We start from the raw sequence: 13,182 nt of genomic DNA on the forward strand, positions 1-13,182 counted from the left end.
CATAGGCAATCAGGGATGGCCTCTTTGAGGAAGCAACATTAAAGCTCTGACCAGAAACGCCACTGTGCAACAAACTGGCACAGCACGTGCAAAAACCCAGAGGAGGAAAAAGCACCTTGCCTCAGAGAAACAGAAAGAGCTTTAGGTCAGCCCCAGCCAGACCACGTGGCGCACATAGGTTAAGAAGTCTGCTTTTTGTTTTAGAAGCTACCTGATAAAGCCACTGGAGGGAATGCAGTGGATGTGGGGGCTATCGTGGGCGTGTGAGACAAGATCTAATTTAAATGGCCTTAAAAAGAACATTCTAGCACGTGGGTGGAGAACAGAAGCAGCGGCAAGATGAGAAAGAGGGCAACCAAATAGGAGAGCCCGTAACAACCCAGGTAAGAGCTGATGGGGGCTGGACTAGGAGCAGAGACGATGAGAAGGGGATGGGCTCACCTGGATGAGCGGGTGTGGACGGAAATGGGTTTGCCCTGGGTGAGAGGTGCACAGAGGTGGGCTCTCCCAAGGGAAGCGTGGACGAAGATGGGCTCGCCCCGGTAGAGTGGGAAGACAGAAGGGCGCCTCCTGCGTCCTCGGAGCCTCACGACCTCCCGAGCCTGGGGCCAGGGGCCGCCGGGGCTCACACCCAACCGTGCGGCAGCTCCTGGGGACCCTCGGCCGCCGCCAACCCTCAAACACCTCCTGGCGATACCTTACCGCCCCCGGTCTCGCCTCCCGGAGCCCCTCACCTGCGTAGCCCGGTGGGCTCGGAATACGGTCGTCCCGTTCCCCCGCCGGCCGCTTCTTCCTGCGCGCCACTATCCTACCGTCCGGGAGCGCGGGGGACGCCAGAAGTTGTGGTTCGGCGCAGGCGCGAGCGCGTTTCCGTGGCGTCTGTCCCGCCCCCTGGCTCCAGGCCCGCCCCTCCGGCCCCGCCCGCCAGGGCCCAACCTTCATCAGCTGAGTCAAATCAGCGCGCCAAGTGAGAGGGAATGTCAGCGTTGACCCCAGCCAGTCACGAGTGCGAACTCAGTTTTCCACTCATGCGTTCACACATTGAATAGGCACTGAGACAAATCCACGATGGCTGCTAGGGTTTCAGTCGGGGCAACTAAGAGGATGGTGTTGCCATTGACTGAGATGGGGAGACTGCAGGAGAGGGGTCAGCTTGGGGAAAATCGAGTGGATCAGTTCTCTGTGGGCCATGGTGAGACGCCCATTAGGCCTCTCAGGGGAGATGTCAGGTGGGCAGTTACATGTGAGACTCAGTTGGCAACTTTTGTTTTCCTGCAGTCTCCCTCTGTTGCCCAGGCTGGAGTACAGTGGCATGCTCACAGCTCACTGCTACCTCTGCCTCCTGGGTGCAAATGATCCTCCAGTTTAGCCTCCTCAGTAGCTGAGGTCATTTTTGGTTTTGTTTTTTGTTTTTTTGTAGAGATAAGGCTTCACTCTATTGCCCAAGCTGGTCTCGAATTCCTTACTCTCAAGTAATCTTCCTCCCTCTGCATCCCAAAGTGCTGGGACTACAGGCATAAGCCACCATGCCCAGCAGATAGTCGACTTTTTTTTTTTCTTTTGAGAGTCTCGCTCTGTTGCCCAGGCTGGAGTGCAGTGGCATGATTTCACCTCACTGCAACCTCCACCTCCCGGGTTCAAGTGATTCTCCTGCCTCAGCCCCCCAGTAGCTGGGATTACAGGTGCCTACCACCACACCCCTCTAATTTTTGTAATTTTTAGTAGAGACGGGGTTTTACCATGTTGGTCAGGCTGGTCTCAAACTCCTGACCTCATGTGATCTGCCTGCCTCGGCCTTGCAAACTGCTGGGATTACAGGAGTGAGTGAACGTGCTGGCCCCAATAGGCAACTTTTAATGTGGTGTGTCAAGGCTCCCCAAGAATGTTCCACGCACAGAAAACGGGGAAGTGACAGTCTTTGAAAGGCTAGGCCCAGAAACGGCAGTCACATCTGGTCAAAGTAGTAACAGAGCACACTTGGGTTCAGGATGGGCATGGGACCCCATCTTCTGAAGAAAGGAATATCAAATAATTTGCATCCCTGGAGGGGAGCAGTGGCTCATGCCTGTAACCCCAACACTTTGAGAGGCCGAAGCAGGAGGATCACTTGGGCCCAGGAGTTAAAGACCATCCTAGGTATCACATCAAGAACCTATTTTTTAAATAATTAAGTTGCACTCCCAATGTTGAAATCCCTGAAGATCAAAACCCTTGACTGGGCGTGGTGGCTCACGCCTGTAATTCCAACTTTCGGAGGCTGAGACAGGCAGACCACCTGAGGTCAGGAATTCAAGACCAGCCTGTGCAACATGGTGAAACCCCATCTCTACAAAAACTAGCCAGGCATGGTGATGCATGCCTGTAATCCCAGCTCATTGGGAGGCTGAGGTGGGGGGGATTATTTGAGTCTGGCTGCGGAGGTTGCAGTGAGCCAAGATAGTGCCCCCGCACTTCAGCCTGGGCAATAAAGTGAGACTTTGTCTCAAAAAAAAAAAAAAAAAAAAAAAGATAACTCAAAGGTAGGAATAACAAATGTTTATTCAGAAATGGATAATACATAATCACCCTTCATCCCTGAATGCCTCTTCCTCTCCTCCTGCACAGGAGACACAGACGGTAACACGGGGCGTGGGAAGTGAAAGAGGACACAGGACTAGCCCACCACCTTCTCTTCCCGGTCTCCCAAGATTACTGCTTATAGAGTGGAGGAGGCAAACAGGTCCCCTCAATGTACCAGATGGTCACCTACAGCACCAGCTCCAGACGGCCACGTGGCTGCAGCTGGACTCAATCAAACTCTGTGACAACCAGAAGATCCCTGCTTTGGGATCAGAGGGAGGGTAAAGCCATGCAGGCAGGATATTTACCGTCCCTACCCTAAGCAGAGTCCAAGCACTGAGTCCCCTGTTCCCAGTACCTGAAAAACCAGGTCCTACTGCCTTCTGGATGCTCTCTTGGGCCAGGAAGGGTAAAGTGTGGGAGGAATGTCTTCCAGCTGCTAACGAGAAGTCTGCACCTACTTGAAAGGGTTAAGAGAATAAAAAGCAGCATTCTTTAAAGAACTGGAAGTGGAGCACCACCGGGCCCCTTCCTTGGACTTTCCCGGCCTGGGCAGCCTCAGAGTCTACAGACTGAAGCTGAGTTCAAACCCTGGGTCCTTCCTGCCTGACAGACTGACCTCTGGAAACATGAGTCTCTGGGTTTTTCCTTCACTAGGTTAGCCTCAAGCAAGTCTCGGGAACTCTTGAGTATCTCTGGCATGCGCCTTTCCCAGCACTTGCTACTGATTTTGCAGAGCTCCCAGAACTATGCTCCCCAACTGGTTCCAGCTCTGCTAGCCTGGATTCCCTTCATTCCCAGCAAACTAGCAGGGGACCACTCAGTGACACCAGGGGCAACACTGGCCTGGTCATTCAGGACTGCCCCGGGGCTCTATAGTTTTGTCTCAACTGCCTGTGCCTATGCTGGGGAAACAGCTTGCCTGGTAGAGCTGCCCTGCTCCCTTGACTCCTCCTCTGCCAAGGCAGGAAAATAACCCTCTGGTCATGGATGGATGGGTCACTCATGTAAGTGGGAACAAACAGTGCCCCTTGGTGGCAGCTGGATATATGCCTCCAGGCACTACTGACCACTGTCCTGTAGACAACTTAGGCCAGAAATGGAGAGCCAGGAGCAAACCGACCTCTTCCATTCAAATAAGCTCCAAACCCACAGCATTGCAGAATGGGAGGTTGAACCTTTGAAGGGCCCAACCAGAGGAGAGCTGGCAGCTGCACAAAACCAGGGTGTGATGAGTGCCAGGCGAGGTGAGAACTGGGAGGGCTCACAACACAACCCCCTCCTAGCAGAGACACTCAGAAAGGAAAGAGAGCTGGGGTGGGGCATTCCGCACAACTCAAGGAAAAAGGAAAGGTGAACTCTGGAGAACTTCCTCTGGGTGGAGACAGGACCGGCCTCCAAGCCAAGAGCTTGGACAGACTCTCCCCAGCGGTGCAGCCTCATCCTGCCCTTCCCATTAGTGAGGCCTGGAGCCACTGGGGAAGAGGACAAGAGGCCTGAGACCTGCTCCCCGCCCAGGCACCTCCACTGACCAAGCAGAGGAGCAGCACAGCTCTCAGGCCGACCTGGCTCCCATCAGGATACCAGGGTCTTCCATCCCCTCCGTTGTCTGAAAAGCTTGATACACACAAAGGACAGGCAGCCCGCTGGCCCCTGGAAAGAGCAGGGTCCTTCAGACAGCCCCCGCCCTGCATCCCATGGGGCCACAAGAAAGCCACCCAGAGAATTCAGTGTACCATTTCCAGATAAGAAATCAGCTTGGGGCTGAGGCTGGCGGAGGCACACTGAAAAACACAAGCCTATCTTGGTGATGAGATGGAGAAGAAACATACTACAGGAAACGTTAACGTACAGAGAAGAGCACATGGCAGAACACAACACAGAAAGGCGGGTCCCATCCAGTGAGGAAGCTCTTTACCCCTGGTGACCCTTCCCACAATCAGGGGTCTCCAGTCCGATGGCCCATTGGTCATAAGCTTTGCCTTGGGGAAACAGAGCCACCCTCCTCTGCCCCTACTTCCGGCTGCCTCACTCCCCTGCTCAAAGCTTGATTTTGAATTCTGTGGGCTGCGTGGTCACAGAGGCCCCTGAGGACTTGAAGAGTGCCTTCAGGATGGTGTCAGGGTCCACTTCGGCAGGGGGGTTGGAGGAGGAGGCAGAGTTCACCCTGCGAGGCAGCTCACTCTCCTTTTTCACTGACGGGCTGTCACTCAGCCGCCTGTGGAGAGCAGAGAAGGGTCAAAAATTCTTGTCAGTTTTTCCTTGGATGGGGAGGGCCCCACCATTTCCTGGGTATCTGTCATGAGCTAGGCACTGGGTGTAACGCTTTCCATACCCCTTCATCTCATTCCATCTTGCAGCAAACTCAATCACAGCTCACAGCAGCCTCGATCTCCCGGGCTCAAGCAGTTCTCCTGCCTCAGCCCCCGAGGAGCTAGGACTATAGGCATGTACCACCATGCCTGGCTAATTTTTTTTTTTTTTTCTTTTTTTGAGACGGAGTCTCGCTCTGTCGCCCAGGCTGGAGTGCAGTGGCGGGATCTCAGCTCACTGCAAGCTCCGCCTCCTGGGTTTACGCCATTCTCCTGCCTCAGCCTCCGGGTAGCTGGGATTACAGGCGCCCGCCACCGCGCCCGGCTAGTTTTTTGTATTTTTTTAGTAGAGACGGGGTTTCACCATGTTAGCCAGGATGGTCTCGATCTCCTGACCTTGTGATCCGCCCGTCTCGGCCTCCCAAAGTGCTGGGATTACAGGCTTGAGCCACCGCACCCGGCCTCTAATTTTTAAAAATTATTTGTAGAGACCAGGTATCGCCATGTGGCCCAGGCTCCATTTTTCTTATTTACTGATGAGAAAATGGAGATGCAGGCAGCGCTGTATGTTCTAGGGTTTTGTGGGGTTTTTTTGAGACAGAGTCTTACTCTGCAACCCAGGCTGAAGTGCAGTGGCATGACGATGGCTCACTACAGTCTCCATCTTCCAGGCTCAAGCAATCCTCCCACCCCAGCCTCCCAAGTAACTGTGACTGTAGGTACATGCCACCACACCTGGCTAACTGGGGTTTTAAGTTTAGGAAACACTGCATGTTCCTTCTGGATGGTAGCGTACATTAGCATATTATACAATCTGAGAAGCCCAAAAGTGAAACAGATTTAAGTCTGTTTAGCCCAGTGGTTCCCAAACTTATTAGGTCACAAAACCCTAAGAAGTATTTCTTATTCCTAGTACACAGTTCAAGAACTTATCCAAATCACGTAATTCATTACCCAGGCTTCAAATCCTAGTCTTTTTCAATCTCAAAGTCTATTTCAGGCCTGCCCCACACTATCCCACTCACCCTGGCAAGTCAAACCTCTTCCCTGGTATCTACTTCCTTATCTAGAATGTGAAGTCCTCACAGTCTCAACATTTTATGCATCTCAGGCTTCAAAACATCCCTCAGTCCCCGGCCAGGCATGTATACTCAGCTGTGTGTAACAAAAGCCTTCAATGGCTTCCCATTGTACTTAAAACCAAATCCAGCTGGGTGTGATGGTGTGCGCCTGTAGTCCCAGGTCCTCAGGAGGCTGAGACAAGAGGGTTGCTTGACCCCAGGAGTTTGAAACCAACCTGGGCAACACAGTGGGACTCTCAAAATAACCAAAAAAAAAACCTAATTGGGGAACAAAATGAAGGGTAGCATCTGGCACTACCTCCATCAGAGCCAGTCATGAGGTAGAGTTCTGTGTTCCCAGAATTGATGATACACACAGCTGGGAGACCCAAGCAGCCTCCCCTCCACCTTCCACTCAGATGTTTCTAAATCAGAAGGCTGAGAACGAGATCATAATGCTAGCCCCTGTAGGGTCAACCCCTGGGGAAATGACAAAGCAAACCATTTTGGTTGAGTTTAAGCATCTGAAACAACCAGCTGCCATTAGAACACAGGAAACGGGATGGGAGGATGAAGGGGAGCTGTGATGCAGGCAGTTTACCCATTAGAATAAAAAGAGATGGACAGAGCTCCCTCTCCCCAGCACCCCGCCTTTGGAACTCACAGCAGGATGGGCTGGTCTGAGGTGATAACGTTCCCATTCATGTGAAGGTTGCACTTCATCGGCTGCCCTGAAAAACCAGAGAAAGAAAAAGGCTCTGCTATGAGACCTCAGCTCCTCACACAAGAGGACAAGGGCTGTACCTCCATTATCAATGGTCAAAACACCCACCACAGCAGTTCTGGCTCCACAGATGGAGACCTGGCTGCTAGGTTCCAATCAAGCCAGACACTAAGAAAATACCAAGGCGTGAGGAAACCTCAGCAATGGAGCACCAAGAGGCAAAGTGGCCACAAACCTTGCTTCATACAGGAGGAGATGAATGGAAGTGAAGGAGAAACGAGACTCAATGTGAAGCCATCCAAGTAGTAAGGGAAAAGGTTTATGCTATCAAATTTAGTGAAAAGATGATCAAAAGCATTCGTACAGGCTTCTACTCTATCTACAAAGGATGAAGCACTAGGAAGACCACACTCCCACCATATACAAAGCACAATGTGTGTAATGGTAATAGCACAAAAAAGAGGAAGAAGCATAACGTGTGTAATGGTAATAGCACAAAAAAGAAGAAGAAGGAACAAGGCCATTTGGGAGTAACATTTCCATATCTTACTCGAGTTAAGTTAGTGAATACATCATGAAAGGAATTAAAATATTAGGAAAAAAATGTGAAAGAAAAGCCACTGAAGAGGAACAAAAAAGTAAAATGCGGTCAGGCGCAGTGGCTCACGACTGTAATCCCAGCACTTTGGGAGGCCGAGGCGGGCGGATCACTAGGTCAGGAGATCGAGACCATCCTGGCTAACACAGTGAAACCCCGTCTCTACTAAAAATACAAAAAATTCGCCAAGCATGGTGGCGGGCGCCTGTAGTCCCGGCTACTCGGGAGGCTGAGGCAGGAGAATGGCGTGAAACTGGGAGGCGGAGCCTGCAGTAAGCAGAGACCACGCGCCACTGCACTCCAGCATGGGCAACAAGAGCGAGACTCTGTCTCAAACAAACAAACAAACAAACAAACAAAAAGTAAAATGAAAGAAATAAACCTAATTATCAATATTAAATATGAATGGATTAAATAATCCAATCCAAAGACAGATTGTCAGATTGAATTAAAATAAAAAATAACCAGTAAGAGCTAACTATATGCTCTCTACAGGAGACACATTTTTCTTTCTTTTTTTTTTGAGATGGAGTTTCGTTCTTATTGCCCAGGCTGGAGTGCAGTGGCACGATTTCAGCTCACGGCAACCTCCACCTCCCAGGTTCAAGCGATTCTCCTGCCTCAGCCTCCCGAGTAGCTGGGACTACAGGCATGTACCACCATGCCTGGCTAATTTTGTAAAGTAGAGATGGAGTTTCCTCATACTGGTCAAGCTGGTCTTGAACTCCCAATCAGGTGATTCTCCTGGCTCAGCCTCCCAAAGTGCTGGGATTACAGGCGTGAGACACTACGCCCAGCCTAGGAAACACATTTTTACATTCGATGCGAGAAAAAGATTGAAAGTAAGAGTGGGCCAGGCATGGTGGCTCATGCCTGTAATCCCAGCACTTTGCAAGGCTGAGATGGGCAGATCACTTGAAGCCAGGAGATTGAGAGCAGCCTGGCCCACATGGCAGAAACCCCATTTCTACTAAAAGTACTAAAAATTAGCCGGGTGTGGTGGTGGGCGCCTGTAGTCTCAGCCACTCAGGAGGCTAAGGCACAAGAATCGCTTGAACCTGGGAGGCAGATATTGCAGTGAGCCAAGATCACGCCCCTGCATTCCAGCCTGGGTGACAGAGCGAGACTCCATCTCAAAAAAAAAAAAAGAGTGAACAAAGATTACCCAAACAGCAACCCTAGGAAAGCTGGTCTTTTACTTATAAGCTATTAGTAATATAAAATGAAATAGACTTTAAAACAACAAAAAAAAGTTACTAGAGGTAAAGAGGGATTTAAATTTAATTGAAGGGTCAATTCATCAGGAAGAATACAATCAAACATATATGTAAGTAACAACAGAGCCTCAAATATATAAAATAAAAATACACAGAAGTGAAAGGAACAGACAAACAGTAATAAAGATCTCACCGGGCGCAGTGGCTCATGCCTCTAATCCCAGCACTTTGGAAGGCCTAGGCGGATGGATCATTTGAGGTCAGGACTTTGAAACCAGCCTGGCCAACATGGTAAAAACCCCATCTCTACTAAAAATACAAAAATTAGCTGGGCGTGACAGTGAGCACCTGTAATCCCAGCTACTTGGGAGGCTGAGACAGGAGAACTGCTTGAACCCAGAAGGCAGAGGTTGCTGTGAGTCAAGATCATGCCACTGCACTCCAGACTTGGCGACAGAGGGAGACTCCGTCTCAAAAAAAACAAAACAAAACACTCTATATTTCACTTTCAATACTAGATAGAACCGGGCAGATCAACAATGAAACAACACTTGAACAACATGACAAAGCAACTAGACACAATAGACATGTACAGAACACTCCACCCAACAACAAGAAAACACCCATTCTCCTTAAACACTCAAAGAAGAAAAGAAAATCTGGAAAATTCATGAATATATGGAAATTGAAACAATCCTAAATAACCAATGGGTCAAAGGAGAAATCATAAGGGAAATCAGAAAATAATTCAAGATGAATGAAAATGAAGGCATGATATGGAATGCAGTTAAAGCAATGCTTAGAATGTATAGCTGTAAATGCACAGTCATGTATCATTTAACCATGGGAATACATTCCAGAGTGCAGTGGCATGATCACAGCTCACTACAGCCAGAACTTTCTAGGTTCAGGTGATCCTCCCACCTCAGACTCCCCAGCATCTGGGACTACAGGCACATGCCACCATGCCCAGCTGATTTATTTTTTGAGACAGGATCTTGCCACATTGCACAGGTTGGTCTCAAGTTTCTAGGCTCAAGTGATCCTCCTGCCTCAGCCTCCCAAAGTGCTGGAATTACAGGCTTGAGCCACCACACCTGGCTGTACAGCATGTTACTCTACTGAGTAGAGTAGGCAACTGTATTTGTACATCTAAACATAGAAAAAATACAGTAAAAATATGGTATTATAATGTTACGGGCCCACTGTCATATATGTTGTCTGTTGTTAACCAAAAAGTCCTTATACAGCGTATGAATACATTAACAAGCAGAAGTAAAAAAATCTACAGAATGGGAGAAAGTATTGGTAAATCACTTATCTGATAAGGGACTTAAGAATATGTAAAGTACTTTTACAACTCAATAATAAAAAAGAACCTAAAAGGCAGACAAAGATTCTGTACTGCCATTTCTCCAAAGAAGATAGCCAGGCACAGTGGCTCATGCCTATAATCCTAGCACTTTGGGAGGCCAAGGTGGGCAGATCACCTGAGCTCAGGGGTTTGAGACCAGCCTGGCCAACATGGTGAAACCCCATCTCTACTAAAAATACAAAAAAATTAGCTGGGCGTGGTGGCGCATGCCTGTAGTCCCAGCTACTTCGGAGGCTGAGGCAGGAAAATCACTTGAACATGGAAGGCAGAGGTTGCAGTGAGCCAAGATCATGCCACTGCACCCCAACTACAGAGAGAAACTCAAAAAAAAAAAAAAACGAATAAAAATAAGTATCTTTCCACATCCAACATGACAAAATAAGAAAAAACAAGAAAAATTTTAAATTTAAAACAAAATTAAAAATGATTTTTTTTAATGACATACAAATGGCCAGTAAGCACATGAAAAGGTGCTCAACATCATTAGCCATGGGGAAATGCAAATTGGAACTCCACTGACTCACCCAGGGGAGTTCACCCAGGTGCCAAGATTTAGCCAAGGCTCCAGGTCTTTTATTTGTAATTTTTTTATTGTTGTATTGTTTTATTAGTCTCTGCTTCTCCACTTCTAGCACAGGGCCTTGGTCCACAGTAGGCACTCAATACATACTGAAAGAACAAATGAGTGGAAAAGGAACATGGCAGACAGAATTCTTCTCTACAGGCTCTCTGGAGATGAAAAATACGAACCTCAAGTCAATAAAGTCTGTTGTTTACCCACTAGGAGTAGCTCTCACCCAGGAGCCAACATTCAGACAAGACTCTAGGGCTTTGAGGAACGTCTGCCCTAGCACTAAGCAGATCGACATCTGGGAGGGAACGGCTGTGCCTCTTGGCTTCCCTGGCAAGACCCCTTAAGAGAACCATCCATGGAGAAACGCTGTTTTCCTTTTTGCTGGGCTCAAAAGCTTAAGGACTGGGTGAAAATCCAGGGCCCGGTGTAACCCACAGCTCAGGACTACTCAGAGACTGCACAGCAGTTCCTGGTGCAGACGAGGCCCCGGAGATGGGTTCCACCCATCTCAGAGAGACTTCCCCTGGAAACCCTGCTACCTGACAGCAAGTAGAGAGGAGTGGGAGGGTCAGCGGGCTGCCTTCTCCCTAACTTACCATCCAGACACCGGTTGTTGTACTTCTTATACGCGGTGATGGCATCATCCTTTTTCACAAACACCACCTCTGCTACCCCAGGATGGACCAGTCGAGCTCGCTTGAGGGCCCCACACACACAGAAAAGTTCCTGCACACAACAAGAGGGGTTGGGATTGGGGAAGGATTTCTCACCGCCTGCCACTCACTCTGAAGGCCCTGGGGTGTGGTGGCTTCACTACAGCTAAATATGCCCCTGTGCCTGAGACTGCAGGGAGGTTCCACGTTAGGTGATGGTCTTGAGACATCCACAGGCCTCAATACAGCATCAGATGAAGTCAGCAGTGGGAAAGGGGCTGGGCTTACAAGCCTTGGATCACCTGGGATCTCCCAGCAAGCCACCACCAAAGTCTTCAGTGCCCACCTCAGCAGGGATAAAATAGTTACGAAAATTTTCTCAGAGAGCCCTGTCATGAGAATACATGTATACAAAGAAAGACAGCTGCTAATATGTCACCTGAGAATCTGTTAGAAATACAAATTCTGGAGTTCTACCCAGAGTCCTGGTTTGGCTGGACCGAAGGGTTTCCCTGGACATAAAACTTTGAGTGATAAAACCAGGAGAGTCTCTAGCAAAACTGGGACAGTTGGTCACTCTAAGTCAGACCTGAGTTTGATCCCCCAGGCTTTGCTTCCTATCTGCTATGGGACATCTAGCAAGTTACTTAACTTCTCTAAGCCTGTTTCCTCTTCTGAAAATAAAAAGAACTAGCTTACTTTCGAGGGTTACTGGAAAGCTCAACTGAGATAATTTTTAAGCAGTGCTTTGCACACATCATTGACTCCAATCTCTACCCCATTTTACAGACAAGACAATTAAGGCCAGAGAGGGAGCAGAATGTGAAGATAGACAGAGGTTGACTAGCACTCACGCCATTTCTTCACCTGCAACTGCCTTCACAAGGTTGCTGTGAGGGCCAAAAGGTTTATGAAAAGGTCCTTGACATGATTTGTTTTTAATGGTAAATATCAAAACAAGATGTCCCTCTGCACCTGTGGGAGACTGGTTCCAGAACCACTCGCAGATACTAAAATCTGTGGATGCTCAAGTCCCTGCTATAAAATACTGTGGTATTTACGTATAACCTATGCACATTGTCCACTATACTTTAAATCATCTCTAGATTACTTACAATACCAATGTAAATGCTATATAAATAGTCTTTATACTGTATTTCTAAAATTTGTATTATTTCTCATTATACTGTTATTTTTTAAAATTTGAAAATTTTCATTCAGTGATTGGCTAAATCTGCAGATGTAGAACCCACAGATATGGAGGGCCAACTATAAATAGTAGGTGTAATTCCAACTCTATTACCATTGTCCTTTTAACACTGCCTATTTGGGTAGAAGAGAAGAAAGGGTGATTATTACTGGCAATCTCCCCTAAGCGCTGATCATGACTGGCATTCAGTTTTCCACCATTATGAATCTCCCAAGAGTCTGCCTAAAGTGACTGGCACATAGCAAGTACTCAATAAATGGCAGTCGTTATTACGCTTATAAACAGTTTTAATTCTTTCCTTTTTTTGAGACAGAGTCTCACTCTGTCACCTAGGCTGGAGAGCAATGGCGTGATCTTGGCTCACCGCAACCTCCACCCACGGGTTCTAAGTGATTCTCCTGCCTGAGCCTCCCGAGTAGCTGGGACTACAGGCACGCGCCACCACGCCTGGCTAATTGTTCTATTTTTAGTAGAGATGGGGTTTCGCCATGTTGGCCAAGCTGGTCTCGAACTCCTGACCTCAGGTGATCCACCAGCCTCGGCCTCACAAAATGCTGGGATTACAGGTGTGAGCCACTGCGCCCAGCAATCAGCTTTAATTCTTAATGACTTGTCAAGTATTACACAAAACAAGCTACAATTTCTATCCTCACGTGCACCATTCACAGCACTGTCCCTATAAAGGAGAAGGGCATATGAGGGACCCATTTCACAGCATGTTTGTGTTTCATAATTAAGATTTAACCTAGGCCAGGCGTGGTGGCTCAAGCCTGTAATCCCAGCACTTTGGGAGGCCAAGACGGGCGGATCACGAGGTCAGGAGATCGAGACCATCCATCCTGGCTAACATGGTGAAACCCCGTCTCTACTAAAAAAAAAATACAAAAAACTAGCCGCGC

General features: G+C 48.5%; 2 protein-coding genes across 4 annotated transcripts in view; both read right to left on the bottom strand.

The window, feature by feature from the left end:
* RRP7A (ribosomal RNA processing 7 homolog A) overlaps positions 1 to 1,305 on the bottom strand; it is a 70,035-nt gene extending 68,730 nt beyond the window's left edge. For 2 of the 3 annotated variants that reach the window (XR_003307276.1, XM_026449455.1), the window contains exon 1: positions 735 to 957. Coding sequence is in view for 1 of the 3 variants with exons in the window: in XM_026449455.1 (XP_026305240.1) it covers positions 735 to 942 (208 nt within the window). In the remaining 2 variants the exon portion in view is untranslated. Of the gene's footprint in view, positions 1 to 734 lie in introns of all 3 variants that reach the window. The other variant, XR_003307277.1, reaches the window with a different exon arrangement.
* Positions 1,306 to 2,520: 1,215 nt separating this feature from the next.
* POLDIP3 (DNA polymerase delta interacting protein 3) overlaps positions 2,521 to 13,182 on the bottom strand; it is a 31,362-nt gene continuing 20,700 nt past the window's right edge. Inside the window, exons 7-9 of the mRNA XM_023221834.2 lie at positions 11,017 to 11,146; positions 6,597 to 6,663; positions 2,521 to 4,777 (exon numbers count right to left, since the gene is read on the bottom strand). Coding sequence (XP_023077602.2) covers positions 4,600 to 4,777; positions 6,597 to 6,663; positions 11,017 to 11,146 — 375 coding nt within the window. The 3' untranslated portion in view covers positions 2,521 to 4,599. The remainder of the gene's footprint in view (positions 4,778 to 6,596; positions 6,664 to 11,016; positions 11,147 to 13,182) is intronic.

The sequence above is a fragment of the Piliocolobus tephrosceles genome, chromosome 19 (assembly GCF_002776525.5).
Source record: "Piliocolobus tephrosceles isolate RC106 chromosome 19, ASM277652v3, whole genome shotgun sequence".
Lineage (NCBI taxonomy): Eukaryota > Metazoa > Chordata > Mammalia > Primates > Cercopithecidae > Piliocolobus > Piliocolobus tephrosceles.